We start from the raw sequence: 13147 nt of genomic DNA, 5'->3' as shown, positions 1-13147 counted from the left end.
GCAACCTCAAAGGACGTGGCCTACCTGATCCACCGGCCTTCATCTGAAGACTCCTGACGACCACCAGAGAAAATGACTGCGCATGCGAATGGACATTTGCGTATCTTATGGTTATGTAAATGAGTTCTCAGAAATCCTATGACTATGTATAACTTTATGGTATATATTCTCTGAAAATTTGCCAAACCGGTGGAGCACTCATGGTGGATAATCCCCAGTGCTGCCCAGCGCTGCAATAAAGAATGCCTGCTTAATAACACACTCTGGTGTTATTGAGTTTTCTTTCGGACTCCTTACCCAGCCGCACCTAGCTTCCCACTTCAGTGAGGAAAGTTAGAAAGCAAGGGGGTTTGGAGATCTCCGATTTTTGTATCAGTTTTGGCGAGCCAGGCAGGAGACTCTCTGTCCGGCTGCGGGACTCCTGGGTCGGAGACTCCCTTGGCCGGCCCCGGAGACTTCTCTGGAGGGACTCTCCGATTCGGCGGATCCATGCGGGGACAGACAAGGACCACCGGTAAGAAAAGGCATTCTTTCTGTGTTTGTTTTGTTTTGTTTTTGTTTCTGTTTTTGGGACCGGTCATTTGGAGCTACTCATAAGTCGCGGTTTGTGAGAACCCCGCCGGGTGGCATTTGGTTACATATGCGTAGTAATACGTCTGTGTTTGGTATACGCGTATTTGAAAATCTTTGAATAACCTATGTCGACATTTGTCATCTGAGGAGTAGCAGCTGCTGTTGTTAACTTTGTGATCTCTGTACTTTTGTTGGTCTCCCCGAGGTTTTGGCGGGGGGGGCGAGTGAATGTTCAGAGCAAAATTTGTTTATTGTAACTTGACTTTGTATCTGAACTTGTATGATTGTGTGAGTGAGACGTACAAATACGTACGAAGCGAGTGAAATGTGTGCTATAGTAATTGTTAGTCGTTGTCTCTGTGTGTGTAAGTGTTCGGGCCCCAGTCCCTGTCTTTGTGTGTTATAAATTTTTGAATGGGAAACCAACAGGGTGGAGTTTTGAAAAAGAGCCCTTTGGGCTGCATTCTGATTCACTGGAAAGATATTGGGGGACCACCTGGAGGAAGTGCGAGTCGTAAGACTCTGATAAAATATTGTAATCAGTGGTGGTCTTTATACAAGTTATATGATGGAGAAAAATGGCCTGTTAACGGAACTTTAGATTACAATACTTTGTTACAACTTATGTTATTTTTAAGAAGGGAAAGAAAATGGGATGAAGTGGGTTATGCAGATATGTTCTTTACCCTGTGGAATCACCCAGAGTGGCAAAAGGAATGTGGAATTAATTTAGCACCCCAGGACCCTATGGTCCTGGTGATAGGGGGAAAAAAAAAAAACAAAACAAAAAACCCCAAAAAAAACGCAAAATGGGAGGTTAAAAGGATGTTGCTTGGCTTGTAGTATTGTACAAAAGTGTTTAAGGGTTGGTGCACAGAATGAAAGATTAGATAGAGAAGGAGATGCTGCTGGGAATTATCAGGATGATCCTGAAAAGTTGCGAAAGGATCTGAACTAATTGTGAAAACCCAGGAGCCTGACTGGGAGGATGTGGATGCAATGTTGGATACTGCGGGGAATGCGGTGTTTGTGAAAGTGGCCAGAGCCCAGGGGCAGGCTCTGATTCTGGCTGAAATTCTGCCGGGAACAGTGGATCTCTGTTTTTGGGACAATCGGCAGATGATATTAGGAGAAAGCTACAGAAAGTGCAAGGAAAGGATGTGAGAGATTTAGAGAGGTTGCTGGAGACTGCATGACAGGCGTATCGGAATAGGGAGACTCGGAGGAGGAGAGTGAGGGCGGAGCGGCTGCCGGTGCTGCAGCGGCTGCTCTGCGCACCGCAGGGGGCCAGAGACCCTCTCGGAACTCACCGGGAAATAACACTAACACTGTGAGACGAAGTGCAAGTGCCCCACCGAGGGGAAATCAACCCCTTCTGAAAGATCAGTGTGTGTGTATTGTAAGCAGATAGGGCATTGGAAAAAGGATTGTCCGAAACTGAAATCGGTAATGGTTTCTGGTATAGGAGCAGACTGAATGGAACCAGGGGAATCTTCCCTAGCAGAACCCTGGGTAAAAATGCAGCTAGGGAAAGGAGAGAAAACTGTAGAATTTCTAGTAGATACAGGTGCCACCTTTTTCAGTATTGAATCAGACCTTATTGTCAATAAGTAAACAAAATGTTAACATTGTGGGAGCAACTGGGCAGGTTGAGAAAGCTTTCTTTTTGAAACCATTAGAATTCAAAATTGGAAAAAGTGTAGGAATTCATAAATTTCTCTACCTGCCTGATGCTCCTAGACCACTTTTGGGAAGAGACTTGCTAGAACAATTGAATGCTGAAATAAAAATTTAAAAATGGAGAAATTGAGTTTAAAATACCAGAAAAGAATCACATTGAAATTTTGTTTGGCTCTCACTGAACCCCAAATTAAGGAAGAAATTATACACTAAATAAAGAACCAAGTATATCCAGGAGTGTGGGCCTCAGGAATGCCTGGAAAAGATAAAAATGCAGAATGGTTTGTTGTTAAACTTAGAGAGAACACGGCCTGTTAGGATAAAACAATATCCCCTGAAACTGGAAGATAGGCGAGGCGTGAAAAGTATTATAGATGACTTGTGTAGCTGGCAGGATCCCTTAAAGCGACAGTGTCGCCCTCCAGCCCGCTTTAAACTTCAGCTTGCGCCCTTCACCTGCTTTAACCTTGGCTTGCGCTTCTAGACTGCTCTAACTTTGCCCCATTTCTCCTGTGTACCCCGGACAGGACTGATCTGTATCACGTGTCTGTATTATGTGTTCACCTTTCAGGGACGTATGGGGTGGGAGGTCTTGTGTGTGGAGTTCCGGTTTTCTGTGTGTGCCTCTCAGGGACGACTGGGGTGGGGGTTGTGTGATGAAAATCCCTGTTTAGCCAGAGTCTTGTGAAGATTTACGTGCCGCCTCCCTGAGACGATTACCCCCACCACCCCCGGCTTGTTGTGTTTGTAGACCAGAACTTCATCAGAACTTTGTGGCTTGTGTGCCTGGATTGTGTAACTGGTGCATCCGAATTCTGTGTGGAAAATTGCTTGGTAACTAGGATCTTGTGTGAAATCTGTTTGTGCATCCTGATTGTCAGGGTCCTGTACTTACTTGCAAGTATCCTTGGTGACCAAAATAACATTGCTAGACATAAAATACATATCTAAAGAATATATCTGTTAGATCTCATTGCACACGTTTTTCCCCAAACCACGCATGCGCCTTCCAGCCCTTCTGGGAGAAGGTGCTGGAACATTCCTTATTGGGTTGGGGGTGTGGAAATCCATTTTCCTACTGCGTATGCAGACCCCAACTCCAGCAGACCAGGGCAGCGTGACCACCAGTCTCTCGGTCGCAACGCAGTCAGTGAACTCATCTGCGAATAGCCAAACGAATCGTAAGAATTAAAAAAGACAGAATGTGGCTGTCACCAGGAGCTGCAATTACGCTTCTGGTTGCACTCTTCCTTTCAACTTTTATTTTAATCATTCTTGGAATACTTAATCTTCTGGCTTTTTATGGTTATGATTTATCCTGTAATTGTCATTGGCCTTGTGTTTGCAATTGTGGACAAACACCTCCTTCTTCTGATCCCCCAGAGCCATAAACCTCCAACATGGCTTGAGATACTTTCTATTCTCTTTCAATTGTTGAGATATTGTTAAGTTTCTGTTCTCTTTAAACTGTTGCTCTTTAGATTGTTAAGATATTGTTAAAAATTTGCCAAGACTGTTAAGATATTGTTAAGATAATTATGTACATATCAAGACGGTGGACAAAGCTGTCCACCCGGTATGTAAGTGTGTCCTGTTTTATTTGTTATGTAGAACAATATTTTAAGTTTGCTTTATTGTTAAAATACATATTTCCATATGAGGGCTGCCACATTTTTCAATATAACTTTCATGAGAGAGATAAATAATGTTTACCTACAACTTTCTGTTTGAAAAAGCAATAAGCAGTATTTTTAACTAAGGTCTGAAGACTAATTTTGTTTGAATTTATTTCTGTCTGACAAATTGTCGATTGACATATTTAAGTTGTTAAACGATGAAACAAAGAGGCATTGCCTTCGTGTAGCATTCTTTTGATGACTTCCAAGTGCCCAGTGAATTAAGCACATTCTGTTTTAACATGTTATGGGGTTGTGTAATGATGTTGTCCTTATTGTGTATTGTCACCGTTAATACTGTACAACTCGTACCTACCTCATCACCGGGTGGCATTGAATACACCAACCAAAGCCATCCGTTGTACAAATTGTTTGAATCTGTTGATTGTTTGCATTTTAGGATTATAGCCAAGTGATTGTAAAAAAGTTCAAATGCTCTTTTCCTACTTTACTATCCTTTTCTTCTCCCACCACCACGGGATCCCGAAGACAGCGATCTGGGACAACATAACAAACTTTGAGCCACGGGGTGGTGTGGAGGACCATAAAATGGACTCTTTGGGGCAGACAGCAGGTGCATTTAGTTATTTTGGGGTAAGTGCGCATGTTCTATCTGCCAGCGACAAGCTCTGTTACCGAGGCCTGTGAACGCGCATCCATTGGAGGAGACCTACATGGAGACACACGCCCATTGGACAACACGACTCCATGGACTAGCCACAGAATCCTTACAGCCTCCCTGCTTCCCCCTCTGCTGCTGCTGCTGCTGCTGCCCCCTGCCACCGCCTGCCTTCTCCTCCGGGCGGTGCCTACTTCTGCTTCTTCGTCTGTGCACCCCCCCCACCACCGAGGAAAGAGGACCGACGGCACACTACTGGATCTGTGGTGGTGACTAAACCTGCTGCTCTCTCCGCTCTCCTGCTTAGTTTTCTCCTCTCACTTCCTACCTTTCCTGTTGCTTTGTTTTCTCTCTGCCCTCTCGTTCAATAAAGCGGTCTGAGTGGCAGCATCTGTTCTCGTTTCCTTAATGTTGTTCTCTCTTCAGAGTATAACACCTGTTTTACCTGTTAAAAAAACCTGATGGCAAAACTTATAGATGGGTGCAGGATTTGCGAGCAATAAATTAGATAGTTAAGGGTTTGTATCCAGTAGTGGAAAACCCATACACTTTGCTGACCAGTTTAAAGGAAACCTATGAACGGTTTATGGTCACCAATGCATTTGTTTAAACCTGGGAATTGGGTTTACGTTAAAAATATTTCAGGTAACCCTCTCGAAGAGAAATGGAGCAGTCCTTTTCAAGTTTTGCGGTCAAGCTTGAGAAGCACATTGCCTGGATCCACTACTTGAGAATCAAGAAGGCACCCGAAGGACCATGGAAATCTCAGCCCACAGAACCCACATCCATAAAGTTAACTCGAGACTGTTAATGATTATATTGTGTTTCTGTTTTTGACACCACCTCTGATATTGTTAGTGTTTGTCATTATACTAACAGCTTTAAATTGCCTTTTATGGTATAAATTGAAGAAATTAGCTATGGAAATTTGGATCCTACCTAAGGTAATGAAATATGAAAACTTGGAACCTTTGTAAAAGAATTTACAAGTAACAAGTAAAGGGGGGAATGAAACAGTTGGGGTCCCCAGAGCAAGGGATGTTGAAAATACCTTAGACACTCGATTAACATAGATATACAAAACAAAGGGAAGCTTTTACAATTTGAAGAGTGGTAATGGCTGTAAGGTAAGGAGGCTCCAGGATAGTCTCACTTCAGATGGCTAGGCCTTGGGATGAGCGGATGCACAGGAAGACAGAGATAAGGGAATTTGCAACCTCAAAGGACGTGGCCTACCTGATCCACCGGCCTTCATCTGAAGACTCCTGACGACCACCAGAGAAAATGACTGCGCATGCGAATGGACATTTGCGTATCTTATGGTTATGTAAATGAGTTCTCAGAAATCCTATGACTATGTATAACTTTATGGTATATATTCTCTGAAAATTTGCCAAACCGGTGGAGCACTCATGGTGGATAATCCCCAGTGCTGCCCAGCGCTGCAATAAAGAATGCCTGCTTAATAACACACTCTGGTGTTATTGAGTTTTCTTTCGGACTCCTTACCCAGCCGCACCTAGCTTCCCACTTCAGTGAGGAAAGTTAGAAAGCAAGGGGGTTTGGAGATCTCCGATTTTTGTATCAATGGCTCCTCGGTCGGGAGAGTCCGCGGTGCGGCGGCGGGGCGGGGTTGAGGTCAGGCGAGGCACCTTGCGTCGGGCTTGATGCCGGCCGGCGGGTGGCCCCGACATCGCCCGGCGGGGTGGCGAGCGGGCAGGCCGGTGTGCCCGCGGGGCGCGGGGCCTCTTGCCCCATGGGGCAGCCGGAGGCTACGGCCAGGGCCGGCGCGGTGCCCCCGGCGGGACGGAGGGGTGAAGGGAGGGCAGCGCCGCAGGAAGTCATCGCCCGGGTGGGCCGGCACAGGGGCGGTGGAGGGCCGGCCCCGCCCGTCCCGTCCCGGCGTCCGCAGCGGCTGCCCGCGGAGAGCAGCTGCCGCCGCCCCCCATGTCGCTGCCGGTGGTGCTGCCGGGCTCCTACTGCCCTGTCCTGGGGCTCGTCCCGCTACCCCCGGCGGCGGCGGCCACCACCACCGCCGGCACGGCGGCGCCGAGGGGCTTGCTGGCCGCCGCGGCCGCCACCCCCTCGCTGTCACCCGTCCGGTTTCGCGGCTGCTGGCCTGGCTTGCCGCAACATCGCAACCCGCACCCCGACGCCCAAGAAGCCGCAGCGGCCCCGGAAGCCGGCTTGCTGCCGGCCCGGCCGCTACTGTCGGTGGGGCTGCTGCAGATCGCCCTGGGCTGCTCTCTGGTGGCGCTGAACTTCGCGGCGCTGTCGCTGAGCAGCGCCCCGCAGGTGAAGAACGCCTGTCCCTTCTGGGCCGGCTCCTCGGTAAGTCACCGCCGCACCCGGGCAGCCGCCCGCACCCGTCCCGGCCGGCACGGAGCCTTGCGCAGCGTAGGGGCGCGGCGACGGCCTCTCCCGGCGCTCGCCGAGCGCTGGGCGACCCGTCGGCCCTGCGCGCAGCCCTGGCGCGCAGCTTGGCGCAGGCGGGACCTCCGAGGCGGAGGAGCTGCTGTCTGCATCGAGCGACATCTGCTCCCTCTTCTGCGCAGGCGAAGGGGAGCGTTCTCTTGGGAATCGCAAGCAGTTAACGCTTTTGCTAACAGCTCTGCCAGGGTGACAGCAAGAACTCCAACAGGGTAACACATGTTGAGACAGCTATATCGGGAATTTATTTCCTGGTGTGCATTTTAGCCCCAGAAGATGTACTCAATTATTATACATGTTCAGGAACAGGATTTTCTCAAGTCGTGGTGTATATTGAGTTGTATATTGCTCTTGTGCGTTGTATACTATTATTCTTAACGAGAGAGAAAATAGTGATGTTCCTGGGAATAAAAAATTGATGGGTTTATGACAGTTTTCTGAAGCGTAGTAAGAGAAGTTATTCCATCTCCTGTTGGGTCCTGCTTTAAACTGCACCTTTACAAATACAGAATATGTAATAGTTTGTGTTGCAGAACCTAGGCAGTTAGTGAGCAGAAGTTAATAGGAGCAGGAGACAGGTTGTGCCCGGTTTGTTGGCCCTTGGGCAATGAGCAAGTCATGTTCTGTGGCTGGCATGCTCTGCTCCTGCTGCAGGTGTGAAGAGCATCAGCCTGTCCTTTGGTTCAAACATTTATATTACTTTTCCAGTGTTGTTCACAACCTGTGGAAGAGTGCTTAATAGTCTGCAGTTTGGGGATCAAGCAGTTCCCGTTTGTGGGTATAATGCATTGCTTATCCGTGAAAGCATAGACAGCCTTTAAAGGTGTGGGAGAGGGGGAAACCCAGACCGTCTGAGCATGTATGTTTGGTACCTCTCTTGTGATCTTTCATCTTTTTTTTTCTTACCCTAGATTAAAAGAAGTTTAAATACTTATAAGCTATGGACTTTCTTTGAACCTTGCACACAGAACCGTGCTTATACTTTTAAAATGTTTTAAAATTGCGTTTGTAAAATAGAAGTATTCAGACTCTTTAGTAATGAAGAAGGATATTTACTTTTGTAATGCTAGCTCTGAAATAATAATATTCACAGAATCACACAGAATCACAGAATGTTAGGGATTGGAAGGGACCTCGAAAGATCATCTAGTCCAATCCCCCTGCCAGAGCAGGATTGCCTAGACCATATCACACAGGAACGCGTCCAGGCGGGTTTTGAATGTCTCCAGAGAAGGAGACTCCACAACCTCTCTGGGCAGCCTGTTCCAGTGTTCGGTCACCCTCACCGTAAAGAAGTTTTTCCTCATATTTAAGTGGAACCTCCTGTGTTCCAGCTTGCACCCATTGCCCCTTGTCCTGTCAATGGATGTCACTGAGAAGAGCCTGGCTCCATCCTCATGACACTTGCCCTTTACATATTTATAAACATTAATGAGGTCACCCCTCAGTCTCCTCTTCTCCGAGCTAAAGAGACCCAGCTCCCTCAGCCTCTCCTCATAAGGGAGATGTTCCACTCCCTTAATCATCTTCGTGGCTCTGCGCTGGACTCTCTCTAGCAGTTCCCTGTCCTTCTTGAACTGAGGGGCCCAGAACTGGACACAATATTCCAGATGTGGCCTCACCAGGGCAGAGTAGAGGGGGAGGAGAACCTCTCTCGACCTGCTAACCACACCCCTTCTAATACACCCCAGGATGCCATTGGCCTTCTTGGCCACAAGGGCACACTGCTGGCTCATGGTCATCCTGTTGTCCACTAGGACCCCCAGGTCCCTTTCCCCTACGCTGCTCTCCAACAGGTCTGCCCCCAACTTGTACTGGTACATGGGGTTGTTCTTGCCCAGATGCAGGACTCTACACTTGCCCTTGTTATATTTCATTAAATTTCTCCCCGCCCAACTCTCCAGCCTGTGTAGGTCTCTCTGAATGGCTGCGCAGCCTTCCGGTGTGACAGCCACTCCTCCCAGTTTTGTGTCATCAGCGAACTTGCTGACAGCGCACTCTAATCCCTCATCCAAGTCATTAATGAATATATTGAATAGAACTGGTCCCAGAACCGACCCTTGCGGGACTCCGCTAGACACAGACCTCCAACTGGACTCTGTCCCATTGACCACCACTCTCTGGCTTCTTTCCTTCAGCCAGTTCACAATCCACCTCACTACCCGATCATCCAGACCACACTTCCCCAGTTTAGCTGCGAGGATGCTGTGGGAGACCGTGTCAAACACTTTACTGAAATCGAGATAGACCACATCCACAGCTTTACCATCATCTGTCCACCGGGTAACATCCTCATAAAAGGCTATCAAGTTGGTTGAGCATGACTTCCCGTTGGTGAAGCCATGCTGAGTGCCCCTAATGATCCTCCTATCCTTGATGTGCCTAGAGACAGCACCAAGAACAAGTTGTTCCATCACCTTTCCGGGGATGGAGGTGAGGCTGACCGGTCTGTCGTTCCCCGGGTCCTCCGTCTTGCCCTTTTTGAAGACTGGAGTGACATTCGCTTTCCTCCAGTCCTCAGGCACCTCTCCCGTTGCCCACGACTTAGCAAAGATGATGGAGAGTGGCCTAGCAATGACTTCCGCCAGCTCCCTCAGCACCCGCGGGTGCATCCCATCAGGGCCCATGGTTTTATGGACGTCCAGGTTGCTTAATTGGTCCCTGACCCAGCCCTCATCAACCAAGACAGATTCCTCCTCTGTCCTGACTTCTTCTGAGGCCTCAGGGGTGCGGGGCTCCTCAGGACAGCCTCCAACAGTATAGACAGAGGCAAAGAAGGCATTCAGTAACTCCGCCTTCTTTTTATCCTCTGTCTCCAGGACCCCCACCTCATTCATCAGTGGGCCTACATTGCCTCTAGTGTTGGCTTTACCTGCAATGTATTTGAAGAAGCCCTTTCTGTTGTCCTTGACCTCTCTTGCAAGGTTTAATTCCAAGGAGGCCTTAGCTTTCCTAGTTGCCTCCCTACATCCTCTGACAACAGACTTATATTCCTCCCAAGTGGCCAGCCCCTCCTTCCACGATCTGTACACCCTCTTCTTCCACTTGAGCTTGCCCAGCAGTTCCCTGCTTAACCATGCAGGTCTCCTGGTACCCTTCCTTGACTTCCTACCTGTTGGGATGCTCTGATCTTGAGCTCGGAAGAAGCAGTCCTTGAATGCTAACCAACTGTCTTGAGCCCCCTTACCTTCTAGTACCCTGTCCCATGGGATTTCCCCTAGCAATTGCTTGAAAAGGCCAAAGTTGGCCCTCCTGAAGTTCAGGGTTGTGATTCTGCTAGCTATTCTGTTCCTGCCACATGAGATCCTGAACTCTACCATCTCATGGTCACTACAACCAAGGCTGCCCTCAACCTTCACCTCTTCAACCAGACCCTCCTTGTTAGTGAGGATAAGATCCAGCAGCGCTCCTCTCCTAGTTGGCTCATCCACCATTTGCATCAGAAAGTTATCATCAATGCACTGGAGGAACCTCCTGGACTGGGGATGGCTGGCTGAGTAGGCCTCCCAGCAAATATCAGGGTAGTTGAAATCCCCCACGACAACCAGGCCCTGTAATTGAGAGACTGCTCTCAGCTGCCTGTAGAAGGCCTCATCACCGTCCTCATCCTGATCCAGTGGCCTGTAATAGACACCCACAACAGTATCACCCCTGCCAGCCTGCCCCTTAATTCGCACCCACAAACTCTCAACTCGCTCCTGATCCACCTCTGGACAGAACTCAATACATTCTAGCTGCTCACTCACATAAAGAGCAACTCCACCACCTCTCCTTAGCGGCCTGTCTTTCCTGAACAGGACATAGCCATCCATGACCACATTCCAGTCATGCGAGGCATCCCACCAAGTCTCTGTAATTGCCACTAGATCATAGCCCCCCGACCGAACACGGATTTCTAACTCCTCCTGCTTATTCCCCATGCTGCGTGCATTGGTGTACAGGCATTTCAGGGAGCCAGCTGGGCACACCGGTTTCATCCCAGATTCACCCCCTGAATTCACCCCAGGGGGATGGGAGGCCTCCTGGTCTACCTCAACACTAGAGCGTTGCCCCAGTGGTGCAAACCCAGCTACTACCCCATCCCCCTTTGAATCTACTTTAAAGCTCTCCAAATTAGCGCTGCTAATTCCTGTCCCAGAACCCTTTTGCCCTTACAACATAAACCTTTCCCATGTATCACTGTCACTTCAGTCAGAAAAATGACAAAAAATGCCTTTCGGGTGTAATAGCATGAGTGAAAATTTTAGCCCAGAAGCCACCTGGAAAGGTTGAGGCAATTAAATGCTGGAAATGAGGATTTTTTTTTTTTTTTTTTCATTTTAGTTGCAACATGCTGATTATGGTGCACTGGTTAAGTACAGATTAGGAAAACTTTGAGGAAGACTTTCTTTTCATATACCTTAAATTTTAACAGACGTAATAAAATAAGTCTTGTCCTTAAGGCAAAACAGCAATTCACATACGTAATGAAGTACTTTGTTATAAAATCATGTGACTATTTTGCACCCACAGAATTCAAAAAATAATTTGTAATGAAACTGTGGAGTTATGTATGTGGTTTTGCAACACCAGTGATGATATTGGTAGGTGTTTTGACCAAGTCGTTTATGCACATTACGCTAAATCAGATTGATCATGTCAAGTGAATGAAGTTACAGAAGGGATTTATTAAAAATGCTAGTAGGCAACGTCCTGTTTGTTCTAGTCTTCCTGTTTCTGTTTAGGGTAGGAGTTTGGTGTGAATTGGCTTAGTCACAAAGTCCCACGTATTAAAAGTATACCTGCTTATTTGTGGGACCTGCTGAAAAACTGTTTTAGCTTTCTTTATAGGGTTGCCATCCTTACTGTGAGAGAGTATTTGGATATGCTATTTGCTTCAGTTCTACAGCAATGCTTTCTCCTTCCTTGATTGTTTTGCCCTCTAAGGTAAAGGGTCATAGGGTGCAGTTCTGTGATTCAGCAATTCAGTCTAACGACTACTGCTGCAGAAGGGGATGCTTTTACTTTTACAGCTTTCCTTGTGCTGATACTGGCATTCATCTGACTAAATAGCAAGACAGTTGAGGGAGATACTTTTGGTGCTCTTCAGTGTTTTTAGTAGGTTCATGCTCTGGGTGTTAGTTCATGGAAATGGTCAGAAGAGGGCCAGAGTCAGCACAAGGGAAGAGGCAGGAATGGGTACTCAGAAGCACCATGAAGTGATGGAGTGGTGACCAAGGCGGGAGAAGGGATAGACAGGTTTTAGATTTGCTTAGCCATGTTGCAGGAAACAAGTACTCATTTGGCTGAAAGTAATCTTTCACGCAATTGTTGAGGTTGGAGTTGCTGGCATAACTCTTCATCCCCATGCATGTTTTCTGGGAGGAAAAAATAAGAAAAGAGCAGATTAAAATTTGGTGGTGTTATTTCACAGGATGCTCTTAGGAGTGAAGAACCTCATCAGCACAGGCTCTTACTGCTTCTTCATATCTTCCCAGCATTGTTGTTGTGTTCCAAAGTACCTTTCATCAGAGCAGTGACAGATACCATGTAAATGGCATTTTGTGAACAGTTGTTTGCTTCTTGGTGACGTTATGTTTTTTGATGTTGTAGGTAATCTTATCTGGAATCTTAGGCTTAACAACATGGAAGAGGCCGATGACGTCTTTGGTAAGTGTGGATTAAAACTTGTTGCAACGAAATTATCAGAAGAGGATCCTGATTTAATAGTAATTGGTGGGAAAAAAAACCCCTTCTGTTTCCTTGAAGAAATAAGACTATGCTGTTGATTCTCTTTTTTTCTAAATTGTAGAACCATAATTACTGAAAGGGGAGTCAAAGCCTGCAAAAGGCTCTATTCTTTCCTGCACGGATGGAGTCCCCATTAAGGGCAAGAGTAGACTGTGTCTGGAGGAAGTGTTAATGTTGTTTACAGAGCACTTTTTGCGTTTGTGTAGGTATAAGAAAGTTCTGGTTTAGTATAAATAATGTAGCTCTCTGAGGCAGTGCTGCTTAAGCTTAAACAGGGGAATTGGTTTGAAAGCTTAGCTCAGTTGTACTGTGCTAGTGTCTGCTAGCGGGTTTGAGAGCTAACCTAAGTATTGCTGTCTTGCAGTGAGTATCCAGTGTTACTGTTTCAGATACAGTTGACATTACATTGCTCTGAGAGAAGTAAATTGATGTGTGGGGT

General features: G+C 47.2%; 1 protein-coding gene across 1 annotated transcript in view; it reads left to right on the top strand.

Annotated features, from left to right (window-relative positions):
* The first annotated feature begins 6465 nt into the window (after nt 1-6465).
* ENTREP1 (endosomal transmembrane epsin interactor 1) overlaps nt 6466-13147 on the top strand; it is a 32194-nt gene continuing 25512 nt past the window's right edge. The window contains exons 1-2 of the mRNA XM_068423564.1: nt 6466-6879; nt 12571-12627. Of these exons, the coding sequence (XP_068279665.1) occupies nt 6496-6879; nt 12571-12627 (441 nt within the window). The 5' untranslated portion in view covers nt 6466-6495. The remainder of the gene's footprint in view (nt 6880-12570; nt 12628-13147) is intronic.

This window comes from Nyctibius grandis, chromosome Z (assembly GCF_013368605.1).
Source record: "Nyctibius grandis isolate bNycGra1 chromosome Z, bNycGra1.pri, whole genome shotgun sequence".
Taxonomy (NCBI): domain Eukaryota; kingdom Metazoa; phylum Chordata; class Aves; order Nyctibiiformes; family Nyctibiidae; genus Nyctibius; species Nyctibius grandis.
Note: the sequence above shows the minus strand (reverse complement) of the source record. Positions and strands in the feature narration are given on the sequence as shown.